Below are 27,067 nucleotides of genomic sequence, written 5' to 3' on the forward strand. Positions count from 1 at the left end.
CGTATGACCGGTTCTTGTTGAACGTTGTTTTATCTTCCTTACGATAAGATAGCATTTCCGGCGCGATTGCTTTGTAATTAAAATGTTCTGCAAATGCACGTACTATACTTGTGATCTGTTAATTTTAATGGTGCACCAAGGGTTTTTCAGCAACAGTACAAGTACAGTGAAGTACGATGATAGCATAACAAAGACAACGTGTAACATTCGTAAATCTACCGAACACTAAAGACAGTCAGACAAAACAATATCAGCATAAAACTCAGAATCTCCACACGCCACACCAACTAGATCACTGGTTGAATGGCGAAAACGCGCCGAAGCGCTTTGGGGTAATACTCGCCCCAGATCCCATCGGGCATGACACACAGAGACTCGAATTTACACCTCCACGTCCCATCCACCCATCCAGAGGGTTCGGGAGATCCACTCCACGGTCCAATGTGAGTACTATACTTGTACCGCCAATTGCTGAGCATTGGTTAATCTAATGATAGAAGTTTAAGCGCCATCGGAAGTATATACTAGATATATTGTATCGAGCAGTGGACAGTGGACAGCGAAAGGAAAATTTTAAGGTTACGCTAAAGGTAAAAAGTAACGACAACACGACATTAGTAGGGGGTTAATTCAACTTAATTGCAAGACAATGTAAGTGGCGTACATTTGCAAGTACAGTCTTTTAAACTTGATCACCTGTCTGTTATTATATTACTGTGATTTCCAATAAATGGCGTTTGTCCGTATGGATTTTTGTTTCCCATGCATGTACGTACTTCGTAAACTGTATTCATAATCTGCAATTTCCCAGCACTTAAAAAAGTGCGGCTCGCATTTGTCTGCTAGCAAAGAATTTCACGGATCAAGCACTGAAATCTTGACAGAGTTTCGGAAGATTGCCTAAAATAAGTGTTTTCTGTAGCAAGATAAATCGTGGTACAAATAACCACACAGAATGATGAAAAGTGCTATCGTATTGTGTACTTATAAAAATGGAATTCTATGATAATATGATTGTAATCATCATTTTTGGAGTATGTACTTACTACCTATGAATTAACGAGAGAGGCGGGACTATGTTGTATACGTCAAATCCGGTACTGCGTACACCGAAGTGCCTTAAGCTCCGTAATCGTCGTTTTTTTATTTGATTAACGCGTAAACTGGTCTTTTGGTGTTTAACTGCGAAATCAGACAACGTAGTGTTACTTTCTCGCTGGAAGTCATTTGAGAATAATAAATCGGTTTTTTGACAGCGTGGTGTTGTGATCTTTTCCGTTCATGTGTGGCACAAGTGTGTAGAATTCTGGGCATGAGGAACTAATCCACATACATAACTACCATTACATATGCATGAAGTTTTCATAATGTAAGAAATCGGTGAAAACATATTTCATTTCTCAATGTTTGCCAGACAGCGAGGTAATCAGAAATAAGAAATACTTATAACCGAATCTGTTGGCTGGTGGATTTGAAATTGTATTAATATTTGTGGATTACTGGAACTACGTCAAGCGATACTTTATACGGTTGACCCTCTAATACTGGAAATCTTGTTTTGCGAAAATGAATCGCGAAATAGGCGATGATAAAGAAGTCGAAAAGGGCGAAAAGGTAGAAATGATGAAGTAATTTAGGATTATATAAAAACCGTGTTTTTATGCCATGCCCTTTGCAGCCTAAACCTAGATATCCCTGGTTTATCATATTCATCTTGGGAAATGAATTTTGCGAACGTTTTACCTATTACGGCATGAAAAGTAGGTTGCCATTAACAGCATATAACGACACTAACATTCTGCCGGTTTCTTCGGATAATGCGAATTTGATACCTTTTGTAGCCGTGTTGACCTTATTCCTAACCAAAGTGCTGCTGTTCTCTGAGGACAACACGACCTTTTTTTACCATTTATTTTCTATGCTATGCTACTTTTTGCCGGTATTGGGAGCATGGCTAGCAGACAGTCTGATTGGGAAATTTCGGTAAGTCTAAACTTTTAAAATGCTGCAGATTCCATGCCCTCCCTACATTACGTATAATATATTTATCATTTGGTGAAAACATTTTTGTGCTCGGGCAGGACAATCCTGTATTTATCACTGGTGTACATTCTTGGACTTCTTGTGCTAACATTAGCTGCCATGCCACCGGTGCCTTTCAATGCCATGTATGTATTCTACGGTGTATAAAATTAAAAGTGCCCAAAAGCCGGTCTATAATATATTTCTTTTTAAATAAATTTTCAGTGCTGGTACCATGAGCGGATTACTTTTAATTGCTATCGGGACTGGGGGGATTAAGCCGTGTGTATCCACTTACGGAGCGGATCAATTCAAGCCAGGACAGGTACGGTACACATGCAGTTTTGCGCTAACAATGAAATTTGGACTTCACCTAAAACATATTTTAATTGTTAACATTTTGATTTCATTCCCAAAGTAATGCACCGCATCTATGTGATAGACTTTTCAAAACGTAAACATTTTTTTTATTTTCCGGATTGAAATGCTTTATGTTATCTAATTAGAATAATAGGCGATTGTGTCCTGCGTTCACAATTGTCAGATAACTAACGGCATCGCATTCTAGTTTATATTTGGAGTTTATTTTTAGGCACACACAATTGTATGTATCTATTGTTTAGGAACATCATCGCGAGCGGTTTTTTGCATACTTTTATTTTTGCATCAACGCGGGAAGCTTAATCTCGACATTTGTGACACCGATTTTGCGATGTAAGCATTGTGTTTTAGAGTGGTGTACTTTTATGGAACAACAACCCTGGTTTTCCGTGTTGCAATTGTAGCGGATGTTCAATGTTTTGGAGAAAAAACATGCTATTCATTAGCGTTTGGCGTGCCTGCAGCACTAATGGCAGTTGCTCTGAGTAAGTTGTAATTACGTACGGTAAGCAGCAAATTTGTCGTGTATTTCCCTATATGCGATAGAATCGTCGAACATTTACATCCGCTTTCAACGCCTTTTTTACAATTTACTGTGTTATTCACGTCCGTTGTCACATTCCATCAGCGTGCGCCGAAAACCACAATTAAGACCACGTTAAATTATGCGACGTAGGTTTGGTTTTTACTTTTAACTAATTTTCTGTTTTTTTACCGGTTTCTTTTTTTCGGTGCTTTATTGCCTTCTCTCTGTGTTGTCTTTCCTTGTTTTCATTTTTTTCGTATACCTTCGGGCTTAATGCTAAGACAGCCATGCGACGCAATTCGTACGTATTTGTGGTTTTTGTAAACTCTTGCTATCGTCAACGGTTATACAAAACTATGCAAAAAAAGTATTTTATTTTCTGCCATGTTTCCTTCTTTGCAGTTTTGTTTTTGTTGGGTAAACCATTCTATACGGACACGCCAGTTTTTGGAAGCTTGATTAGCCGTGTATTCTGTTGTGTTTGTGTGAGTACGTTCCTTATGCACTGAACCGCCATACATGATCTCTTGTCCTTGTCGACAACAAAAGGCGGCTTGATGTTGATTTAACCGTTGTTGACAGCATGCCATCGTCAACAACGTTAAGGGTCGCACAGGTGCCAAGGGTCCTAAGCCTTCCATAACGTCAGAAATGTCCACCTCGTCCGATGCCGCAATGGTAAAAAAATCGTGCTATACATGTTACTACAGTGTACATGTTATACCTATATGCTACACATGTTACTACAATTAACAATACATGTACTGCAATGTACTCTATGTACTCTATAATTTATAAATTAATAAGTTTTCTTATACAGTGCTGTTACTGTACGTTCAAATGCTATCTATTTAAAACGTGCTCTGTATTATATATGGTTGTATTAGCCTTAATTGCCCGAAAATTGTTTGTGGATAAGTTAATCTGGCCAAAATATTACATAAAATTTTTTCAAAAATTACAGTTACTTCCTAAAAATTACAGTTACTTCCTAGTTTGCTGAAGGAAAACATTTTTATGCATAGATACCATCCAATCACCTTTCTCAATCGCCCAAAAGCAAACTGATGTCAATATGGAAAGGAAAACGCCGGGTTAGCACTACGCACTGGCTGGATGCCGCCGCAGATAAATACGACGTAAGAAATTATTGTCGTAACTAAATTCCTGCAAGATAAACAATGGAAAGGTAGCATTGGTTTTTTCTCCTCTCAGGCGGAATTTATTGCTGATGTCAAACAATTGCTGCATGTGCTGTTTATGTTCCTGCCTATACCAATGTTTTGGGCCCTATTCGATCAGCAGGTATATAATACAGTACATAACATTAACATGCAGGTAACCTTGTTGTTTTGCCAGTATTATCAATTCTAGTTTTAGAATAATAATTATGCTCTTCCTTTTTTTATTAGCTAATCGCCCAACACCGAGTTTGGTCAAATAATTTGATATAAGAATTCAAGTTCGTTGTTTTTATCGTATATTTATTTTGTACTTTTCATGTGCGGCATCACTGATACAGTTTTTTTTGTGCAAAACTCAACAAGTTCGTTGTAAATTCTCAGTTTCCTTGAATTTTTTTATTGTGTCACGTTAGCGATTCCGCTCAAAATAGCCATGGGCCAGTTAGTCTATCTGTTTGAAGTCGAAAACTGTTTGTAATTAGCGAAGGCTTTAATGTTAGCTGCAGCTCCTGCAAGCCTGTTAATTTAGCAAAATCCTATTAAAATCCCTATCAATCACTATAAAACAGACATATGGTATATCCAGTACTTTAAATGTTAGCGAGATATACGTACATCGTATCTATATATGCAGGTTGTACATCTTCAGATGAGGGTTTTAAAAGTGAGCAATACTGATCGTTTCGAACCAAATTAAAGTCAAGTGATATACTAATTATAGATCGTAATGATCCTAATTGAAATTTGTTGTGATTAATAAATGAATTTGGTTAAGATCACTTACAGGAGTGCTCAAAAACTGATTGAAAAATTGCGTATTTCGATGCATCCTTCAGATGAATAATAACCCATTCGCGCCCGCTCTTATTTCTTGTACGTTGATTTAAAAAAACATGTTCATTGGGAGCATATATGTGTTGTACTAGGGCTCTCGTTGGACACTTCAGGCAAATAAAATGGATGGAAGAATAACCGGTAAACGCACCTATAACGCTAAATCCCTTGATCCATTTAAATCATTAAATTACTTTAACATAGCAGTGGCTGTTTTTAGATACCTACTATTTCCAGCCGGATCAAGTGCAAATTTTCAATCCTGTACTGATTTTAATTTTTATCCCATGTTTCGAAACCGTTATTTATCCAGTCATGCACAAACTAAAGATACCTTTCCGGTAAGCTGAAGGCCGAGCTTTTATCGCTGTATCTTCTCAGTTAATGGTTTTGTTGTTAGACTGCTGGCTCGTATGGTAGTTGGGATGGTGTTGGCTGGAGTTGCCTTTGTTATTGCGGGATTCCTGCAGGTCGCCATAGATGTAAGGTGCTGATTTGTGTTGCGGTCTAACTGTATAACATAACTTGTCAGATTCGAAATTTTAGGTTAAATGCTTCAAAATATTTTTAAAAGGCTATTCAAATAGTGCTGTCACATTTGTCTGAAATTAGTAAAAGGTCACTTCAGAAGCTGTGTATCTCCTGATTAAAATCTTTGGAATACAAGATGAACATGTTTCAATCTTGCAGAAAACTTTACCGACAGTGCCTGCAGCCGATCGTAGTGAAATGCGGATTTTCAACCCTAATGCATGTAGTTTATCTCTTTCGGGTGATGTATTTCCTAATGCGTCGGACCACATCGGTCCACACAGCGTAAGGGGATGAGTTTTAATAACATAAAAATATTATACGCGCTAATGTGCAAGACTGCCTCATAGCAACGATTTTTTTTGTTTAGATGTTGGTTGTCCCGCCATTTCCTGTCAACTCTCAAAAGGAAATTTGGTTGACCGTTTCTACTATCAACTGTTCCACTCAGTCCTCTATAAAGGCACCAATTACTGTTTCTGGTGGGACGGGTTATTTTGCATTCCTGGGAATGCAAAATGGACAATTAACGGTTCAGCAGGTCAGTATGCGTTGTGATTTTGTATTAATTTGTTTTGACTGCAGTTTTAAATGTGTAATCGTTTAATCGTTTTATTTATGAATTTTGTTTCCTCATGTAATGCAGCTGTTGTTAAAAAATTATGCGATTCTAAAAGGCATAGATTAAAAAAAGGGCATAGATTTTGATCGTTTTCATTACATATACAGATTGAGGGAAAACACGTGAAACCTGAGGACAGCAACTCAAAAGTGTTATTCGTGCTACCTTTCGCTCTCAACACAACGTCGGGAGCCGGCAACATCACGCTTATTAATCCGGGCATTGCGGAAGATAAAGAGGGACATGAAATCATTGTACCTGTCAACAGTACCACTAATGGATCGGATTACGGAAGCCATACCATTACGACCGTCGCCGCAGACGTGGATCAGGGCCCGTAAGTGCACAAATTTCCCCTGCTGGCTACCAATTACTATACGAAAGATGAGCCAACCATTTATGTTACTGTAATTTTAAAATTTTAAATTGCGTTATATATTTATTTGAGTTGTTATTGTAATTCTGGTTTATTTTTCCATTTTTATTCGGTATTTTTATCGTTTCCACAATTATGGCGAACTCGTACAGCGGATTAGAGAATAGCTAGGTATATGCTTTTGTAATACAATGCGAACCTACAATTAATTACTTTTGTGCAAAGTTGCAATTGGTTAAAATTAATATGCGCATTCAGGCTTCGTCAATTGCAGGTATGTAATTTATCTTTCGGATCAACGATCTCATTTCGGAGCTGCTCCAATGGGCACAAAACAAATTGACTTTCCTATCGGCGGTTATTACGTTGTGTTGCTTAAGGATCTCGGCTCCGCAGCCTTAACTAATGCTTCCGAATCATGGGAGCGCTACACAATTATCCAGCCGAACAGTATCAGTATTTTTTGGCAGTTTCCTCAGTATTTCGTGATAACCTTGGCGGAAGTATTTCTTTCTGTTAGTGGACTGAGTTTTGCTTATTCGGAAGTAAGTTAACTGCAGCTTCCTTGTGCTTGTGCTCATATAATTTTAAACCGTTTATTGTTTATCATAGGCACCGGAAAGTATGCGTTCGGTTATGCAAGCCGCTTGGCTGCTAACGTCGGCTTTCGGCAGTGTTATTGTCATGATCTTTAGCGGGGGTCACCTGATTGCCAGTCAGGTATGCCAGTAACCTTTTTATTTCCCTGTTATTAAACAAGAACACGCAACACTCGGTTGCACGTGATGGTCAAGATGCAGGACGACGAAACGTTTATCGTAATTTGCAACTGCGTAATAATTTAGCAATGTGTACATTTAAAAAGTTGTCGATAACGTTACCAATTTTGCATAATGGAGCAAAATTTTGGCCGTCGCAGCTTTTGTAGCCGTGGAATTTAGCAGTGTAGCAGATCACTTGCATATTTCGCAAAAAAACATGTGTGGCCATGTCGACACTGTTTTACAGAGATAGGTTTTAATAGGATTTTTTACTCACAGTTGCTGAAATAATTGTACGTTTTTTAATGGGAACAAAGTTAAACTGCTGTACATGTGCAGTACTATCATTGTATTTATACATAATTTGGATACACGACGTTGCACGTCAGTTCACTGCGCTTTTCTTGTTAGGCCGTGGAGTTTTTTGTCTTCGCTGGACTTATTGGGATATTTGCCATAATATTCGCCATTATGTCTCACTTTTACCATTACGTAAAGCCCAATGTTACCGCCGTAGCAGTAGAGATGATGGATAGAAACGATGATGACGCACTGCATAAGAAAGACGATTCTTATCTGGCTAAAGAGATTAATACATAATAAGCATGTGTACAATTTTAATTTTTAAGCAATGCTCATGAGTTAAAACTTTCTTATTGGCTGTTGTTGCAGCTGCTGCTACAGTGTATATTTTTACGTTTTAGCTTTAAAATGTTTGAAATGCGCTGCAATGGGCGTTAAAATGTTTAAACACGTCTGCAAACTAAATAAAGCATTCGGATTTTTTATCGCTCTATTAGAAAAATCAGAAATGCAGAAGTATCGGCAACTTGACATACTTTATTTACACTTCGGAATCGCATCTGCATTTAAAAAATCACTCATAGGATCTTGTATTACCGATTACCGGTAGATTAGCAGTAAATTTTCGTAGTACAGTACGTACTTATAGTGAAAATTAAGCAGACAGGGATAATCTTGCCTTCTGGAACTCATAATAAATTATGTTGCATTTTGGAATTGTATATCACACAGCTATGTTCTTTGTCTACTCCAGGAGTCTAAGCATCCAGAATAGTGATGTGCATGGTACCATTATTGCACTGCATATAACAGATTGCATTGTTAAATACTTGTTGTTAAGAACATACAGGATTAATAGTTACCTCGTATGAAAACAAGTAAAAAATAAGTTTAACTTGCATTTTGTTCCTTGCTACATGTGCGTTCTACGCAACATTTATTGCACAACTGTTTTCATGTACGTATTATGAACCAGTATTGAGTGTGCATTAATAAATTAACATACAGTCACGTATTACAGGCCTGAATATTAAATGGGTGGAGCGCAAATTAATCCAATTACTATCCAAATCCATCCTAATCCGATTAAGTAAACATGAAACATCAAAGCTCAAAGCAACACATGAAAACAATTCTTAACCATACCTATTCTACGTAATGCGCTGGGCGCGCGTGGTATATACTTAAAGCTGAAAATGCCATCATGAATTATGAGCGAAATCAACCTCCTTAGAGATTTCGCATCACCGCGAATATGGGAACAAACATTTTTGTTATGCACAAGACAGGCTGTTGTACGTACACGTAAGCTTCCAAGAAAAAATATAACAGAGGCAGTCAAGCGGAAAGCTATACAAAAGGGAGCATGATTTGTTCTTTGGAAATACTGCCTTTGACATTTAACAGTAACAAGAAAGAGAGAGTTCTGTAGTTTTTGATTATGAAAGAAATCGTAAAGAAAGTCGATTATCCACATCACTTTCGGCCATTGCAGAGCAGAATTCCTCCAGTGTAATGTAGCCGTCGTGGTCACGATCGTTTTCCTGGAGTGTTATGCCGGCAATCTTCTGAAGCTGTAAAACATATTCGATAATCACTTGCTAACAACGTGCATATACGGTATCCGCTATAACTCCTGAACATGCTCAAGCATATCCCGTAATGATGTAAGTGTCAGCTGAAATGTTCCCAGCAGTATATGCCATGACTCCCCTGTGTTTATGGATCTGTGGCATTTGAATAATACAACGTGTCCCAAATGCGATTATGTTGTATAGGCAGTCAACATTTCCGCAAATATAGACCATTATCCAGTTATCGGTATTGTTAAATGGTGCAAGTGTTTGGTATTAACCAAACAATCACACAATACCAAATTTGGTATTGTGTGATGTGTCGGCAGTTGATACATGTGCACTATGACGACTTTTTAACTGTCATAATACATTTTCCTGTCGAATCCAAGCAGGCAAAGTTAATTACTACAGTCCGCGCAGAAACTTCTTACAAATGGTTAAGTTTAAGCTAACTTCTTTAATGTCAACCTTTTCAAATTTTCTCTTCTATAGCCTCCATCTTACAATTTTTTTCTCTCCTTTCTTTTTGACTCTACATTGCAAGTTAATTTCCTATTTTATATATATAAGTATATGAAATTTCATCATTATAGGCCTCTGTGGTAAATTACCCGTATTTTGTGATGCGTATGAGAAGCTTCTTGGTTTCTACGCATTTATTTTGCGGATGCCGGTTGGCCATGCAAATTAAATATTAGCGTTTCTGACAGTTCGTGACTGCCTGTGCTTACTTGGTCATCGCTGATATTTACACCGACCATCATCTGGAGAACCGTAAGTATTTCCTCAGCTGACACTTTGTTGTCCTGATCCAAATCGTACATTTGAAAAGCAAATTTCAGCTTGTTTTCCCTTGTATTCATTACGGGCTCTTGACTCCGTTTCATCGGGCGAAATATCGACAGAATCTTTACAAACTGACGAAAATTCACTTGATCGTCAGGGCTGCAGTCAGAAAACGAGAAAGGATAGTCACAGTTTCCAGATTGCTTTACGAGTATAACGCGCAAAAGCATGTCTCGTATTTCTCAACCCGAATAACTGAAGCAACTACAAGCAAGAAATTAACTGTTCTACGAACTCAGTTGCAAAAATTAAACGTTTTATTAATTATATTATGTGCTTATTACTAGAAAATTATGTTATTCATGCTACTATACACATACATTGTACAATACATAACCTTTTATCGATCATGTGTTTGCCAGGTATATACTCGTCTTGAGTTAAGCGGTTCGCAGAAAGGTGCAGTCTATGTATACTTTGACAAATCCATAGTTCAACAAATCAAATTTTGTGCTGCTACTTTTTTGGTTCAACCTTTCTGGGAAATGCTCTTTGGTGAAGTTTCAGAGGTAGCTATAACCTTTATTTTTCATACTATGGTACATACATAGACTAGCTAACGTTACCGGCAGCAACAACTTACCAGTCTTTGAAAAACGAGTGCACAATTCTATCGCCTAATGGATTAATAGCCAACTCTGGAATTCTCAGGAAATCAGCCCGGCTAGAAATGTAAATCGATAAGCAATACGACACCGAAACATTAAAATAGCACTTCCGGTCCGTATGGAATGATGTTGCACAGTGTGTGTCACCTCAGTGATCCTGTGCTGGATTTATCCAGGCTTGTAAAGCGGCTGTATAAGCGCACGATCTGATTGGCGGTAACTGTTGAAAGAAAAAAATATAGCGTACAATGAATTCATTAGTAATCAATACGCTATATACCGTTTACAATCGGCAGTTCATGGACAATTAAAGTACTTTTCCTCTCTCGGTTGCCGGCTGTGTTCGCTTTTATTACGTTGGTTAACGACTTGGACATGCTGTTGCTCTTGCGAAAAAATACCATTTCCTTTGAATGCATGTTGTAGAATGCTCTATCTTACTCCCTTCTGCATATTTATGACATGGCGTTTACTCTAATGAGGGTATGCAGTGAGCATTTCAAACGGATAAATAACTTTGTGATATTCTGTTTTATTCTTTTATTTGGCAATAGCCAATTAAGATAACAATAAGTCTGCACTGTTAAAAACGAATTCATTTCATTCGAAATTTAATCAGTTTAATTAATGTAATATTAAATAATTAAAACTTTGAGCTGGCACCTTCCTCCACACATAGATTGGGATAAGTTTTGACCGGCTTTAACTAACATCATAGGGAAGACAGTTTGCTGAACATTTTTAGTTTCGTACGCAATTTTTTGACAAGACAAATTTTATTAGCTCAAATGTTTTGCAAATTTAGTTGTCCGACGATTTGAACGATTAAAAGATAGAGTTTCAGCAACCTTAATAATTATATTATAAACTAATCCAGCTATTCTCAGCACTGCATATGGTTTTAGTTTTTGGAGTTTGCCATTAATTAATTAAGTATTGGGTAAGGACGGATACAAAATATCCCCTGATTCCGCTTGATAATTCAACGTATAGAATATAGAATACTCCAGCTCGTGTAGAATAACGTATTATATATTATTACGGCACAAGAGCAGATAACGTAAAAGGGACTTCAAGTCTAGTCGAAATACTCTACTATACGTACAGAATACTCTAGAGTACCTTTTATTATAGACAAGTGATCATGACTTTACAGTTTGATCAAAATACGAACATAACTAGGTAATTATTACACAGGGATATATCTATATATAGCAAACGGTAAGATTGGCATAACATTATTAATATCGATTGCACAATATTGTGCAGTTCCACAGGCCAGTCTTAGTCTTACAAGGTGAATTATCAACAGAAAACCAAAAAAATTACTTTCTAACTGGAATATTTACATCTGTGTAATAAATATATATTTTAAAATTAACTGAAATTACGCGTTGTGCTTATGGTAATTTATAATATGATGCCCAGGATATCCACTTACATCCGGTTTCGTCTTGGATTTCCGCAATTTCAGACTTCTGCAGCATGACAGTGGAACGGTTGCCCATGTTGGGAATATAGATGTCCAGAGGAAAGGCAAAGTGGGCGATAAATCCACTTTAAATCCTACCGTCAAGATTATTGTGTCGCTTGAGAAGGTGCAAGCGGACCGGAACGATGCACCGTGCGCGCGCCCGCTGCTTCCACAAAATACAATATAATTAGATCGTTCCCGTGAACAAAAGCCAGCTCACTGCAAGCTTGGCTCGTCCCAAGTGATACTTCCGCTCGGAATCAGATTATATGGATCCTGAATTATAGGTCAGATCGTATGTCGCTGATAATATTGTTATAATGAGCAAACTTGCACCTGCGAGTAAGTGTGCTTATATAAAGTGCGCATGCGTACGTTTACTTTCTGCGATACCGGGTACTTACAAAATGTGCACAGCATGCGGATACAGTATATGTACATTCGCGAAAATTATTTATGCGTGTATGGCAAACTCTTCGCAAAATAAAATACGATTTCAATGGAAAAACGAATCAATATGCATGCAAATGCGCAGGGACACAAGTGCCGACGATGAATGCTTTCCACAATATTATGGAATGATATGGATGCGGTGTAGAGTTACGTTCTACGCACTTATTCCAGGCAAAGATTTTCACCCTACTTGAGTACAGCGAGCGGCGGCGCGCTTCCACAAAAATGGAAATAACACCGTTTACATAGGGTCCTAACGTAAATACACGGGAGATCATCTGGTTTGATAATTAAAGTATGAGGTTGCACTATGTCACAGCGGAGAAGTGTGTTTATATATATTGCGGCTTCCAAAATCTACTGGAGATGTTATTGATTTTGAGAATGCTGCAAAAGTGTAGTACGATATCGGCTAGCAGGGCGGTGCTACTTGCGTGCCAGCGTACTCCTGTTGAATTGGAAAATTGTTAACATCACTAACCGGTACTCCTATCGGTATGCGCGAAACCTGATTTTTAATTTCCTATGGTAGTAGCAAAAATTGTAAGAGAAGTACTGTGCTAGCAGCTACTCTACTGTATCGATCCGCGTAGTAAAACTTTAAGTTCAAAGGTCACGGTTATTATCCCACACACCTGATAACGGCGAGATGTACACTTTTATAAGCACAGAGCATGTGTGACTGTGGACGGATGCGCAGTTTCAAAAATTGCACATTCGGCAAGCGACAGAAATGCCATCTCTTGAGCACCGTAGAATGCAGTTAGCAAATAAATCTGGTGTACAAGATACATACATAGATGTGGCAAAAGGATTATGACATAATTAACTACACATCGAAACTGAAGAAGCTATAACTGTAAATCAAACATGTCGGAGCCAGCTGGTCTTTTTAGTTAATTTTCCCTGTACGAACTCCAGTTGTACTTTTAAGCTTTTGAGCACTATAGATGACCATGCACCTGTAAAATCTTTTGATTATACTATTGTGCCTTCTAAAAAAGCACGGCATATTCTATCTATTAAAAGTAGTATTGAAAGGTGTCAATTGTAAAGCTGTGAGTTGCGATTAAAATGTTTTTATCGAAGAGAAAGCAACATATGTCACGAACAGCATCGCTCCAAATAAACCTAAAGGTAAACAATTGGGTTAGGCAACTTAGACATTAAGCAGCTATAAGCTAGTCATAAATCTCTGTGCTTGTGAGTATGATATCTACGAAATCGTAATTACTGAAGTTAATAAGTCATAATTACTGCATTTGTTTGTAAAGTAATATTATCATGGACTCATGGTCATCATTACTAGATACTACAAAACCGCTAAGTTTTCTGCGTCTTTACTCTTTAGCAATATCCATTGTTAATACATGTACCGAATACTTCGTATACAACTTGCCCGAGAATTGCAAATGAACGTCTGCACATGCCGCATCGATCACAATAAAAAATTTCTGGCATAATTTATCGTCAGAAAGCATTTGAAATAATAATGTGTGTGTCTACAAGTATTTTAAATGTGCTCAGTCTAGACTCCAGACAGTCATGAATTTATATTCAAAATGCGCGAGTGACCTCACTTCCCTCACTTTCTAACTTTGGTTTTGGAGCCAGTTTGATGCCAGTTTTAAAAACACTTTTCTATATGCGCGCGCTATGTTTCATGGCACATACAGTATGGGTTAAATGGGTTTCTAGCAAATCGTTTAATTTAAATCGGATTTAGAAATTCGCGTTTCCACGTTAATTTACTGCTTATACAGTTATGCCTTAATGCTCATTGTCCACCTCCTTGTAATTTAAGGATTAAATAATTAATGCTTACTGCTAATATTGAACCCAACTACAATACAAGGATTTACAAAATTATCAAGTGATCCCTTCCCTTAGAATTTTTACAGAAGGTGTTGCAGAAACTCACGATATCCTAAGAGGTGTGAAGCACACCTTAGAACTTTATGACAGCTATGAACTGCACTCTTTACTATATAATAATTCGACTATGATTTTGGACCAGTTGATCGGTTTTAACGTTTACTAAAATTGTACCTAATATTAAACCAGAATAGTTTTGGACTGTCTGCACTGTACGGTTGGCCATGGGTCAACAATGCAATTTTACAATGTTTCACCGACGGTTATTCTTAATTTACTGTTCTAATAATTTTTTGTTAATGCAAGTAATGTACAGCATCATTAAAACTGACAAAGAGCATAACATAAGAGACATCAACCAAAAGGGGATTGCGCAGCAGCATGCGTATAAACATCCAACAACGAATGGCACAACAAATTTTGTCAAAATTCGCCGCCATTGGTGCCATTCTCATTGCCGATGCTGCTCGTCCTCGTTGGACTTCAGTGCTGATCCGTTGTCCCAGGTATTCAGCGACTCAAACGTCTCCAGCTGCAGTTTCCGGACGTCTCTTGCTTCAAGCTTACCAGTTAGAGGTCAAACAAGTGGATGCGGGTTTCAGATGTCAGAAAGTTCCAAGGACCAGCGGACAGAACAGGCAGTCTAGAGTAAATTTCCGGTATTTCGCGTTTTTGTTCTGTTTTACTTGCGCTGCTACTGCTTGCTACTGCTCCGGCCGGTCGCTGCAATTGCTGGATAAATTAGATGCGGCTATTTTAGATCGCTATCGAAGTGTTCGTCTCAGCGCCAGCGCCTTTTCCATGGGGTCGAGGTCACAATGTCCGACTGTTTTCCTTCGTCTCGAGAAATTCCAGGAGCATCCCGTTGCATATCAATGCCAGTCGAGGGAAAGGCTCGCTTGATAACCCTAGCTTTTGAGGTCATCGCGATCGTGTGTCGGTTTCCGTGTTACGCTACGTCCGCTACAGCTGGAGCCGTGCATGGTAGCTAACGACACGTGTCCACTCGCCCCAAATACGTACACTGGTGTGTGTGGTCAGCATGTTTCCATGGGATGCAGCCAAAAGTTTTCGGAGTTACGCGCCAGCTTCTTTGTATTACAATACCGTATCTGCCGCATATTCTGTATACAGATAGTTTGCTTCATTGTAGCGGTTTTTAATAAAGTGCTTTTCTGTGAGTTTATTGGTGCCCAGCTATACATGTCTGTAGTTAACGAACAAAATTTTAATATACAACAGATATATAGAAGTGCATATCATTCATTATACACCTGAGCTGACAGTTCTGGACCTGTGCGCACATATCTGTATGTCCAGAGCGAAATACCAATTAGTGAACAGTGCACGTCGATGCGTTTTTCATGATCAATGAAGAAATTGATAATTATTATGGTCGACGAATGTCCTGCCAGTGGATTCGAATGAATTAAGTTTGAACAAATCTGGAGCCGCCCTTATAACATCACAGTGTCAGCGATAATATTGTTATAACTGACGTCTGACGATGAGCAAAATTTACATTTTCCGGAAATTTACACGTTCCGAAATATACTTAAAATTGTTGATTATTAACCATCGGCAGCTAGTCAGATAAGTCAAAAACAGGGTTTGAGGTTAAGTAATGAAGGTGGACAGAGCTCAGTTTCCGGTTTACCACGGCATTTACGGTACGGTACTTACTCGTATCCAGCTATGGTTTACACTTATTTAACAGCAACAGTATGAATAATTTGCGATGAAAATTGTTTTTTGGAAGTAGATGGTTTTGCTAAGCGCCTGTAACTTGGTTTATGGTTCGGCACTTGCTGCAATTATGAAATTATTTTTGGTTTGCACTAGGCGTACAATATATCAAAAGGTCAACCGCTCGATCGTAGAACAGCTAAGTAGGTATTGAATTGACTTTTAGTTGTGTGCACGTCTTGATTTCACCGAGCTCGGCTTTTTTTATGAGATATTTCTGAATGTAAACTGTACATAATCATTCATCGCTGAAGTCGTAACAACGGTATCACAGAAACTGTTAGCAAAATATATTATTACTTGCTTTAACGATACAGCTAACCATAAGTCTTACGTATTGTACTGTACTCGTGTCTATCGGTATCGGCCATTCTGTCCTGTACAATGTACGTATAACTGGTAGATGCTTGACTATTATAATTATTTGAATTAAAAGTACGCAGATAAGTACTTTAGCTGACCATGCAGTAAAGTACAGTAGTTATACTGTTTTAGAACTATTCCTCGCAATTGCGCAAACTAAACGCACGCTATTTCCAAAAAGTCTGGAAACTACTCCAAAATTTTAGAAAAAAAAGCGTTTCGCGGTAGCAACCAATTACTTACTGGTTAGTACTGTAATCAAACAAGTTAACAGGATCGAGTTGTTTCCACACCATTCTGTAAATTTCAGCAAGGCTGACCCGCTCTTGTTGTTCAGCAGCGTTCCAAAAAAATAAATTGTTCTGAATGAATTATTCACGATTTACCCCTAACGTGCATCACTGTAGCTGTCTGCTTTGAGTCTGCGCTTGTGCCGTACACTTACAGAGTGACACAGACGTGCCGCTTGTGCCCGTCTGGGGGGCCAGACAGGCGAGCCGGCCCCTGGAAACCCTACCGCCCATCACTGACAGTCGTATACGTCACTTCCCCACAGGACAAGATGGTTCACAACAACATAAAATGAAAAACAAGAATCTGTCGTCTCGTGTCGTTTGAAAACAACCTAACATGTTGCATTTGCAGCATTTGCTGATCCCATATTGATTTGCTTTAAAAGCGCTCACCCGTATTGTGTCCCATTTCCCGCAAAATATCCTACCTGGAAGAAATTTTCGCGATCTATTTTTCTGGATGCAACATCCTTCAGTCACCACTGAATACTGTGATTCTGATTCGTGTGGAAGTTTCCGATAAATAGTATTGTGGCGTATGGCCCCCTAACGTGTGCAAGATGAATATTGAGACGACAAACGCTAATTTATCACAGGTCCGTCGTGTCAAGGAAGGCTGGCTGCTGAAGCGCGGCGAGCACATTAAGAACTGGCGTCCGCGTTTTTTCGTACTGTTTGAAGATGGCTCGCTGATTGGCTTTAAAAACCGTCCCCAGGAGGATCTTTCCAATCCGCTGAATAGCTTCACCGTGAAAGGATGCCAGATAATGAAAGTGGACAAACCGAAGCCAAATACTTTTCTCATCCGCGGTCTCCAGCTGACGACGGTCATTGAGCGCATGTTCAATGCGGAGAACGACAAAGATCGCGATGAATGGTGCCGAGCCATTCAAAGTGTCGCCGAAAAGCTGACGCTGGAAGACGGTCCCGTGCAGCAGGATTTCATGAACATTGCACCGGGCGCACAACAATCCGGCCGCCAACTGGCCATAGGAACGTCCAGTAAAGTCCACAAGGAGGGCCGCAAGATTACTCTGGAAGATTTCGAATTTATTAAAATGTTGGGAAAAGGTGAGGTTCTTTTGTCGGTGTTTTTCTTCCCGAATTTTCTAATTTATTATTTTATTAACAGACCGTCCACTCCGTGTCTATTCATTTTGTCCACCATTCATTTTGTCCACCCATCGTTTTGTCCACCCATCGTTTTGTCCACCATTCATTTTGTCCACCATTTATTTTGTCCACTACACAATTCATAGAGTACGGTATTTTTATTTTCTATAAGACAAAGCTAGTGTGAAATGAATTTAATAAACTGAGATCTAAAACGCAGCAATCTAAAACATAATACTTTGTATGAGATTGTATACACACGCAATTTTTATTGCATTAAAAAAATTTAAATTGCAGAAAACTTCTGCAAACAGCAAACTACCAAATAATTAATTTCTAGAGTTAAGTAATTTAGAAAAGTAGCAAGTCTACGTAAATTCAGAATTTCAGGTACTTAATTTTTTTCCTCTAATTTTTTCGGAAGCAGATCCTGTATTCCGCTTGTTTTCATACTGTTCTTGGAGCAATCCGTATTTTTAATACGGCTTGTAATGGGATGGCTGGTTTTAATGAAGCTTTTTTCTGTTGGAAAATATCGAGTGGGATTAGCTCCCCATCTATTGATCGGAATGTTTATTCAACGTTAACGTTCCGTGTTGGGTTTCATTAGTCATACGGTTGTATGCACGGAATGCTGCATTACTTACCTACACGGCCTACACGTCGTTGCTGCTTACATAACAGCTTGTTTACCGTATGCCGAGCGGAACATTGATTATCCGCTGCAGGTTTAATAAGCTTCCTACTGCTAATTTTGATAATGTATCTGACATTGACAGGCTGACGCACGGTTTCCACTTTTCAGCACTATAAAACTGGGCGCCGGTTTTATGGTTTCGTGCCCTTCTCATATTGTATTTGCAGTAAGCTGTGCTGGTTTCTTGTTGTATGAATAATATATACATTAAATTAAATAGCTCATAACATTCTCATTAATAAAAAGCTTCGGTGGTTTGTTGGGTGCGAATGGTGTCGATAATAATAACAATATCATGTTTTTACTATTCGATTACAAATGGCAGTAGTAACATAATTATACTATTTGATAGTAATTGGCAATAGTTTATGTGATAATAGTTGATAATGAGATTGCAGGTACTTAAATACGATATTTACTGATGAGTGTTTTCTTCGAAAATTAGACCATGATTTTTGCGTATGACGAATACATTGCGTAAAAATGAACGACATTCTGTGTATTTGTGTCTGTTGCAGTGTCATGTTGATGTGTGCAGTACTATGCATATGTGTATACTCAGAAGTCAGAACTTACAAGTCGCAGTTGCAAGTAGCTAAAATAAGTGATATCCGTGAAAAACAGAATCTATTTATAGTGGTAAAGCAGGCGTATTTGATTTTTCAGTATTTATTCGATAACCGTAATTATTACATCATGCGGAGTTTTAGACCGACAGCTTTGAACCCCGTTTTTCGAATCTGATGAAGTATTTCTCACTTTCATACGATATGTTTTTCTGGGTTATCCTTGTTTTTATATCAATCTGTTTTCTTGGTGTCGTTGAATACGTATTATAACAAGTTGTAAGTGCATGATTTTATCTCCTGCCGCAGGGACATTTGCTAACCTTTCGCAGTCGGGCAGTAATTACGAGAATGAAACACACCGAATGAAAATTTCCAAATAAATGACTTAAAAGTTTGCAAATTCATGTTTTCAAATTGGTTTAGCTATGCGTTTTGTTCCAGGAACGTTTGGCAAGGTTATCCTCTGCCGGGAAAAAAACACCAGCCAGCTTTACGCTATGAAAATCTTGAAAAAGGAGGTCATCATTGCCAAGGATGAAGTGGCCCATACATTGACCGAAAACCGCGTCCTCCAAAACTGCCGACATCCTTTCATTACCCAGCTAAAATATTCGTTCCAAACCAATGATCGACTATGTTTCGTTATGGAATATGTGAACGGCGGGGAATTATTTTTTCATCTCTCACGGGAAAGGATTTTCAGCGAAGATAAGGCTCGATTTTATTCAGCCGAAATCCTTTCGGCCATTGGTTATCTGCACGAAATGGGTGTCGTGTACCGAGATTTAAAACTAGAGAATTTGCTCCTGGATAAAGATGGGCATATTAAAATTGCCGACTTTGGATTGTGCAAAGAGTACATTACATATGGTGCCCGAACCAAAACTTTCTGCGGCACGCCGGAGTATTTAGCTCCAGAGGTTCTTGATGAAAACGATTATGGGCGCGCTGTGGATTGGTGGGGATTGGTAAGATTGTTGAAAATTCTGTATCTTGTAAATATTACTTTTTGGGGACAATAGAATATTTTGGGTTAAAATTATTAACGGAATGCTTGATTAATGAGGAAAGCGGAATGCTTGATTAATGAAGTTGACACAGTATCAGCATAACGAACAGTGCACATGTCCAGTATCTTGTGGTTTTTGAAACGTTGAAAAACTTGCTTCGTTCGGTACCTACCGATAGATTTGGTTTATCTTGCTTAAGGCCTTGAGTTATATTTGCATGATGCGTACTTAATTGTGGATAGGTTATAGATTCGTGAAAGAATATTGGTACATACTGTTTATTATGCAACAGACCGTTTCATACCTATCAGCCGTATCAGGATATTCAACCTTATGGTTAGGTAGAGGCCGTAGTTGTTCACTGATCATTTGTTTGCTACTTTTCGCTGTCCTCCCGTCTTGACGCATTTCGGCAGCACATATCACTGCCGATGTGGTTAGTTTTTCAAATTATCAGTTATTAATTAATACATTCTTGCGAAGAATAATCGAAGTATGTGATTATATTTGATTATTTTGAAGACATTTGAAACTTTGACATGTTGTTTTGGTTGTTTTGAAACATTTGACTATTTTGGAGATTGAAATTCAGATCTGTAGAAATGCTTGTAAATGATTCATTTATTAACAATTCAGTTTTTTACGACGATTTTGGGTTCTAGCATACCTCATCAACGTGATTATTTTCATATGCAGGGCGTGGTGATGTATGAAATGATGTGCGGACGCCTTCCGTTTTACAACCAAGATCATGACGTCCTCTTCGAGATGATTCTCGTCTCCGAGGTGAAGTTTCCAAAAATCTTATCAGAACAAGCCAAAAGTATTCTATCGGCACTGCTCGTGAAAGATCCCTCCCGTCGTCTGGGTGGCGGACGCGGTGATAGCGCGGACATTAAGGCACATCCGTTCTTCGCCAGCGTCAACTGGGACGACTTGGTGAATAAGAAGTACACACCGCCCTTTAAACCACAGGTGTCGGACGAGACGGATACGCGATATTTCGAGCAGGAATTCACCGGTGAGTCGGTAGAGTTGACACCGCCCCGTCCGGGCGCCCTGGCATCCATTACGGAAGAGGATGCGCCGTACTTCACTGAGTTCTCCTACCACGGCGACCGTCGGGAATCGCAGATGTCCGTCGATGCGGATGACCGCTGAGCGAAATTTTCTGTGCACGGAAGCGTGGGCGTATTCCCAACGCGCGTTTGATGGGCGTGGGATGGTATCGATTGGGATGGGGATTATTATGTTTACAGTGAGAAATTTTAGGCGTTTTTTTGTTTTTGTTCGCATTTGTAGTAGTGATGCATGGAGGATAAACGTTGATCGATTTTAGTTTTGTGGCAGTGTTATGGGCTTTTTTCTTCTGGCACTTCGATGGTGTTTTCGCATTCTCCCTGTTTTTTTCGTTAGTTATTCCGATGGATAGACAAAATGGTGGTTGTCATTCCTCACAGCTTTTTTCGCGCTGGAATGTGTTAACGCATCACTTCTACAGCGGCCCGTAAGATTAGAAGCCTGTTTCTTTTCTCGCCTGCAATTTTAACTTCGATATGGGTAGAAATACAAGCTTACCGAACAGAGCACTTTTATTTTCCAGAAGCTAGATCCTGATTTTACCGCCAACCGCAACACGATGAGCACAACCTTGCGGTTAGTCGCCGGTTACCACACAAACTCTCTGATGCTGAAACGCATTTACTTGACGCTCAGGACAGACAAACGACGAATAATACATCTTACTACGAAAGCTAGCCCAAATCAATCATCATCTTCGCACACCAGCGATGCAAAAAATAGAGAAAATTACATGATCTCATAAGTGCAGCCATGAGAACAAATTACATTCATTAAAACTTTCTAATGAATATTACGACGTGTGTTTTAACAAAAAAATAACCCTCGGAAAAAAAACGAGAAAACCAAATATAGCCATAAAAATTTCGGTAGGCTGGAACAATAACGACAGGTAAAATACTACCGAGGTTGTGCAATTTCGCGAAAGCATTGTGGGTGGACATTGCACAGGAACATCATCAACTGGTCACCGTCGGACCGAAACGTTGGATCGCTGCTGGCGATACTCGTTTTCGAAAACATCTTCATTCGCAGTCACAAAGGAGTCCGCAGAAAATGTCCGACTAGCAGTGCTCTAATAATTATAAAACCGGAATATTATAGTTTTGGCAGAATGAACTACTAAAAAATTAACAATAAACAATACACGACGGCACAGATACCTAATACCTATTCTGTTGATAATTTCGTATACTGGAAGTACGGTAAATTGCCTTTAACTTATCCCGCAGCTAATCAAGAAATTGCAGACAGCTTTCCTACCACGTAAGAGCGTTGCGGACTGCACCAGTCCTCCGCATCATGATCGAAGTCTAACGCAAAGGGACCAAAGACCATATCACCGCTGAAGTTCTCATGCAGATCCAGATCATCATAGCTCCGCCGTGAGATAACACTGGCACGGGTGGAGCTGTGTCGTTTGGCACGAAACTGATCCCTTGGCGGCGTAATCAGCGCATAGATGTTGTCGGGCATGTCCAGTGTGGCATCCAGGGCGGGCGCGGTTATGGGAGAACACATTTCCGGTGATACAAAGCGCATCTTGGGACTGGAGCTGGCCTCCTCCACCGTATCATCTTCAACCGGTTTCAAACAAGCTATTCCCAAACCTTCCCGCTGTTAAAAAGCGGTTCATAAGTCAACATTAGCGCAAACGATAACAACGGTTCAAGTAAAAACAGGGCTAATATTATGAAAAACTATAATCAAATGCATAACGACTGTTCTTTAAGCTAATGTTTATGTTCGCTTTACAGGAATGCAGTACTGTATTTTCACAAGTACAATACTAATATTGTTTTGACAGACAATACTAACACTGTTACTATTCTTTAGTTCTAGAAACATTCGTCATAAACAAATGGCAAAAACTAGTCCACAGGAAACCGGAAATAAAAAACCAGCCATATTATACGGATTAACGAAGATTTTATGTAAACACAAAATTGAGAGCACCCTACTGTAGCATATGTGCTTTCACTCATGTCAAAACTCGTGAAAATAATTCACCGATTTGCTGCCTACTCACAATTCGGTTTTTTATGTCCATAGCCAGGCTGTTTAGTGCCTTGAACGGCACACCACGACCTTGGACGTTACTGTGGCGAATTCCGGTTCGTGATGCCGGGAAGGCATGACTATTAGATGAAACGGGTGGGAATGTAAAAAAGGGATCCATTACTGGTTTGGACAACGTCAAGCGGAAGACTACAACCACACAGCGAAGTTGAGAATTTGGAACAGTACGGGGGGCGCGAAAACCGAATGACAGTGCTAAGTGTCTCGGTCGGCAATAATAAAGAATATTGACAAGGAAGCAAACGTGAACGGCACCTTCTTCCTTATTCTCTTTCAAGACCGCGGCTTTGTCATCAGACAACAAGATATGCGGATTGGAAATAAAGAACTCCATGAGATAAATCAGTGACTGCAGCTGATGGGCGCTGACCAAACGTTGTGCAAAGGAGCCAATAAACAGATGTGGACAGCAGATAGCCAGATTCTTTGCGGTCATGCCATTGAGATCAGATTTCTGCGAAATGTTCCACAGAACCTACAAAAGAACGGTAACGTGTTTGAGCAAAAATTTTTCGCGGAATGACTTCCTAATGGTGTTGCCTTTCTAATGATCCAATCCTGCAGCACTTACATAGGAAAGATAGGCCAATAATTCCTTGTAACGCAAGGGGATATACTTTGCAAAGAATAATAACTGGGCGTACGCTTCCATTTCGCTCATCTTCCGCAAGCTGATTTTTTCACAAATCAGCAGGAAATAAATTGAGACAAAATCCGGCAGAATCGGAGAGGGAAGCATTCTCGTCCTACATTAATTAAAAGACCTATTCATTTGCTAAATAATAGGTTTCCTTTGAAGACATGCACACATAGAAAATGAGGTGCGCCCGTCCGGAAATAACGCAATTCCCACGTACCACTGCTTTAACAAACCACCGAGATCATGCACGTGCAAGCCGGGAAGCTTACGGACAGTCGCTCCCGAATCGATTGCTTCCTACAAATGATTCCAGACAGTCTTAATCATCACTTCAATAGAAGCCCACTCTATTCATCCAGCTGGGCTGGACAGCCTACAATTAACCTTTACGCAAAATGTCAATTATGCCCGTGGCGATATGGTGCCGGCAATTAAAAATGTATTAAATTCCAGAATAATTTCAAATAACAGACATACCATAGTTTTCTCCATTCGCTTGGCGTTCGGTGGTATACGACCAATGCCAGTGACTCCACTATTTTCCATGAGCTTCTGCCCGAGATCATAGGCAATTCTACAGTAAAGCGAGCACAAATACTGAGAAGGCAGAACTGTTTCCTCTAAAATTTTCTGTTCTGCTCGGTAGTATTTAATCTTTGGATTTCTCGAAACTATTGATTGAAATACCGTAATACGCATGCATATGAAAAAATAAAATGCTACTTAAGAATATCATTTTGTACACTACCGCTACAGTCCAGCACGCTTAAGGAGTGATACGTTCACCATGCTGATACGCTTAGATGGCTTAGATACAAAAATGTTATATATCTATAGTTTCAGGTAACTCACGTCGGCACATTTATGGGATAAAATCGGTCATTGTAATTGATAACCGTAGGAATAGTGGTGAGACATTCGAGTGGACGGCCGAATACAAAACTGTCTCCTCTGCTAGTAGAATAAAAACTGCTATCCAAATTCTGGGGAATATTGTCCACGGCAACGGCAAATGCCTGCAAGATCCACACATTAAAATAATTTAAATGTCAATAAACTTCGTACTATCCATTTTGACACAGCCCCGTGCAACAGTCCTTAAATTTTTATTAATGAGCGACCACGGCGATTATTAATTTATTAAAATCAGTAAACACGTATAAGTTTATAAAACAGACGATCCTTAATATACCCACACCCGGAAAGGCGGAAACCAACAAAACAAAACATGTATAGATACTGCCATACGGACTAGAATATAAATATTACACCACTTCCGCAATTCAGCGATTGTTATTGTATAATATTCATGAACCGCACAGATGCTGAGACTGCTGAGTATCTTCTTCCGCGAATGACCGCGCACAGGTTTCTGCATGGGTGGATGACGTCCGCGAAAAGCCGTTATTAGGAGAAAGAATAAATAAAACATGCATTAATAACGAGAATATCGAGGATGCACATATCCAGGAAAACAAAACCACTCTGAAGCGCTTGCAGTTTACAATTGCAAATTTGAATATTACACAATACTGTAACCACTGCGGATGTGACTGTGAAGAATTAGCAAATCTTAGTGACCTTACGTTCACCAATAACTAATGTCAGTTATGTATAATCATGTGCGATGTTGTAAGATCACTAAATCCAGCATAAATACAAAGTGTGCAAGTGTACTCGTATTAGTGAAATCTTAGAGATAAGACAGAGCAAACCGCAACTGCAGATAAAACATTTTTGTAATCAACATGCCTCCGCAGAACATCGATAGACACATTTTCCTTAAATTCATACCCTGCTACCCATATTGCTGTTTACTTGAGTAAATAAGGAATTCCTTCAATATCAATTGAACTGAATCACGTTACAATCATCGCATTCACATTTCTTCAAGTCAGTTTCAACGTCGTATTGTTACCTCAGCCTTGACCAAATTCTTCCTCATGAGCTTGGGATTTTCGCCTAATTTCTTGGCAATGCGGACAATTTCCTCTTCCATCGTCGATACCATGGAGATCTCGCACGATAGTCACTGTCCACTTTACAAATCGTTCTCCCAGATGGCTTCACTGAGCATGGGACTCCAAAATCCAACTCCCAAAAATCTCAAAAGCAATCAAAAGAGACAACGATTTGATGCTTGTATGTAGCAGGAAACGTCAACGGTAACGGTGCATCACGGGCTGGCATCGCCGGAAGATAACATCAGACAGGGCTAAACCAGCAAACGCTTCGATACCCACTGCTAAACGCAAATCAATCTGCTGTGCAACCTTGTGCGTTGCACGACCTGGCTCAAATGGAGGGCTGCACAACACAACCGATGCCGCTGCCACTGCGTCAGTAACAAGTACAACTAACAAGTCAGAGTGGCTACGGAGATACTGCGCACTGTTTCCGTTGCAAAAAAAAGGTCCGCCGTTTTCCAGATCCCTTTGTGGACGAATTACTCTCAGGTCGAGTGACTGCCAGTCCAGCTGATTGTGAGATTCATCAAGCTCATATCATTCATATATGCAGACAAATGCTCGCCAAGCGCTGCCTGACACGAGACGCCGAGACCTGACACGCACTGATTCTGGCATTCTGCCGAACGCAACCAGGAAACCGGAAACGTTCCGCTCTCCGGTTCCTGATTACTTTCTTCCACACTGAAATTTTTAGTTGATGATTATGATGAGGCCAGCTGGAGCTGCACTTTGTTTCTAGAAGGAAAACTGATAGAGCCAGTGCACTTCGGGCGATATCGTAAAGACTAAACTCACTATAAAAGGGTGAAGACCGTGGGCTGCTGCGCGACTTGCACACAAAAGTCAGCACGCGTTGATAAAGCAAGGCTTGTTCTGGTTGGCTGGGCATCAAAGGACTCCACCCTTACCCGGCTTCAACTGGCTTGCATGCTCCGGGTTTTGGATACCACTGTATTCGTCAAAATTCCGATTACTTCTTAATTTTTCATTTCATAATCAGAAATTTTGGAACAGTATTTCAGCACCTTAGGCGTAGGATACAATTACAAACGCCGTTATGTATCGAACTGCAAGGGATGTGCTCAGAACGCTACATATAGTGTAATTGCGCTACGAGCATGCGTCACAAATTAA

The 27,067-nt window shown here is 39.4% G+C and overlaps 4 protein-coding genes across 8 annotated transcripts; 2 read left to right on the plus strand and 2 right to left on the minus strand.

Annotated features, from left to right (window-relative positions):
* The first annotated feature begins 30 nt into the window (after nucleotides 1-30).
* On the plus strand, nucleotides 31-8,013 carry LOC129597986 (solute carrier family 15 member 1-like). 3 transcript variants are annotated; one of them, XM_055495708.1, is made up of 20 exons: nucleotides 461-1,614; nucleotides 1,679-1,760; nucleotides 1,842-1,983; nucleotides 2,082-2,168; nucleotides 2,248-2,347; nucleotides 2,646-2,736; nucleotides 2,808-2,888; nucleotides 3,332-3,414; nucleotides 3,512-3,607; nucleotides 3,955-4,068; nucleotides 4,145-4,234; nucleotides 5,040-5,088; nucleotides 5,168-5,288; nucleotides 5,348-5,429; nucleotides 5,638-5,763; nucleotides 5,849-6,019; nucleotides 6,208-6,437; nucleotides 6,751-7,021; nucleotides 7,089-7,196; nucleotides 7,649-8,011. In XM_055495708.1, exons 1-20 carry the CDS (start codon nucleotides 1,567-1,569, stop codon nucleotides 7,835-7,837), a joined length of 2,361 nt encoding a protein of 786 aa, XP_055351683.1. In that variant the 5' UTR covers nucleotides 461-1,566; the 3' UTR covers nucleotides 7,838-8,011. The 3 variants fall into 3 exon arrangements, with proteins under 3 accessions (XP_055351684.1, XP_055351685.1, XP_055351683.1); XM_055495709.1 differs by lacking the exons at nucleotides 461-1,614; nucleotides 1,679-1,760 and adding an exon at nucleotides 31-443; XM_055495710.1 differs by lacking the exons at nucleotides 5,849-6,019; nucleotides 6,208-6,437; nucleotides 6,751-7,021 and having other exon boundaries at nucleotides 459-1,614; nucleotides 7,649-8,013.
* Nucleotides 8,014-8,794: 781 nt separating this feature from the next.
* LOC129597945 (calcineurin B homologous protein 1-like) lies at nucleotides 8,795-12,863 on the minus strand. 3 transcript variants are annotated; one of them, XM_055495651.1, is made up of 6 exons: nucleotides 12,450-12,863; nucleotides 12,013-12,208; nucleotides 10,719-10,791; nucleotides 10,547-10,627; nucleotides 9,849-10,062; nucleotides 8,795-9,114 (listed from the first exon to the last, which is right to left on the minus strand). In XM_055495651.1, the coding sequence occupies exons 2-6, from the start codon at nucleotides 12,077-12,079 to the stop codon at nucleotides 8,980-8,982; spliced, it is 570 nt and encodes a 189-aa protein (XP_055351626.1). In that variant the 5' UTR covers nucleotides 12,080-12,208; nucleotides 12,450-12,863; the 3' UTR covers nucleotides 8,795-8,979. The 3 variants fall into 3 exon arrangements, with proteins under 3 accessions (XP_055351626.1, XP_055351625.1, XP_055351624.1); XM_055495650.1 differs by having other exon boundaries at nucleotides 12,013-12,321; XM_055495649.1 differs by having other exon boundaries at nucleotides 12,013-12,381.
* A 4,209-nt stretch (nucleotides 12,864-17,072) lies between these two features.
* On the plus strand, nucleotides 17,073-21,691 carry LOC129598014 (RAC serine/threonine-protein kinase-like). Its single transcript, XM_055495750.1, has 3 exons — nucleotides 17,073-17,846; nucleotides 19,596-20,122; nucleotides 20,861-21,691. The coding sequence occupies exons 1-3, from the start codon at nucleotides 17,336-17,338 to the stop codon at nucleotides 21,323-21,325; spliced, it is 1,503 nt and encodes a 500-aa protein (XP_055351725.1). The 5' UTR covers nucleotides 17,073-17,335; the 3' UTR covers nucleotides 21,326-21,691.
* Nucleotides 21,692-21,849: 158 nt separating this feature from the next.
* On the minus strand, nucleotides 21,850-26,716 carry LOC129598015 (uncharacterized). The gene is made up of 9 exons (XM_055495752.1): nucleotides 25,882-26,716; nucleotides 24,816-24,979; nucleotides 24,441-24,537; nucleotides 24,181-24,260; nucleotides 23,895-24,069; nucleotides 23,579-23,798; nucleotides 23,274-23,452; nucleotides 22,508-22,861; nucleotides 21,850-22,319 (listed from the first exon to the last, which is right to left on the minus strand). The coding sequence occupies exons 1-9, from the start codon at nucleotides 25,972-25,974 to the stop codon at nucleotides 22,212-22,214; spliced, it is 1,470 nt and encodes a 489-aa protein (XP_055351727.1). The 5' UTR covers nucleotides 25,975-26,716; the 3' UTR covers nucleotides 21,850-22,211.
* Between the last annotated feature and the right edge of the window lie 351 nt (nucleotides 26,717-27,067).

The sequence above is a fragment of the Paramacrobiotus metropolitanus genome, unplaced genomic scaffold (assembly GCF_019649055.1).
Source record: "Paramacrobiotus metropolitanus isolate TYO unplaced genomic scaffold, Prichtersi_v1.0 Parri_scaffold0000112, whole genome shotgun sequence".
Classification (NCBI taxonomy): Eukaryota; Metazoa; Tardigrada; class Eutardigrada; order Parachela; family Macrobiotidae; genus Paramacrobiotus; species Paramacrobiotus metropolitanus.

Coding starts and splice junctions, on each gene's coding strand:
- LOC129597986 (XM_055495708.1), top strand. CDS start 1,567: ATGAATCGCGAAATAGGCGATGATAAAGAAGTCGAAAAGGGCGAAAAG. Junction 5,430..5,637: donor TCCTGCAGGTCGCCATAGAT/GTAAGGTGCTGA, acceptor TCAATCTTGCAG/AAAACTTTACCGACAGTGCC. Junction 6,020..6,207: donor GACAATTAACGGTTCAGCAG/GTCAGTATGCGT, acceptor TTACATATACAG/ATTGAGGGAAAACACGTGAA.
- LOC129598015 (XM_055495752.1), bottom strand. CDS start 25,974: ATGGTATCGACGATGGAAGAGGAAATTGTCCGCATTGCCAAGAAATTA. Junction 24,980..25,881: donor AGAATTTGGTCAAGGCTGAG/GTAACAATACGA, acceptor TGGATCTTGCAG/GCATTTGCCGTTGCCGTGGA. Junction 24,261..24,440: donor AGCGAATGGAGAAAACTATG/GTATGTCTGTTA, acceptor AATCATTTGTAG/GAAGCAATCGATTCGGGAGC.
- LOC129598014 (XM_055495750.1), top strand. CDS start 17,336: ATGAATATTGAGACGACAAACGCTAATTTATCACAGGTCCGTCGTGTC. Junction 17,847..19,595: donor TATTAAAATGTTGGGAAAAG/GTGAGGTTCTTT, acceptor GTTTTGTTCCAG/GAACGTTTGGCAAGGTTATC. Junction 20,123..20,860: donor CTGTGGATTGGTGGGGATTG/GTAAGATTGTTG, acceptor TTTCATATGCAG/GGCGTGGTGATGTATGAAAT.
- LOC129597945 (XM_055495651.1), bottom strand. CDS start 12,079: ATGGGCAACCGTTCCACTGTCATGCTGCAGAAGTCTGAAATTGCGGAA. Junction 10,792..12,012: donor AATCCAAGACGAAACCGGAT/GTAAGTGGATAT, acceptor TTCTTTCAACAG/TTACCGCCAATCAGATCGTG. Junction 9,115..9,848: donor TAAATATCAGCGATGACCAA/GTAAGCACAGGC, acceptor TATGTTTTACAG/CTTCAGAAGATTGCCGGCAT.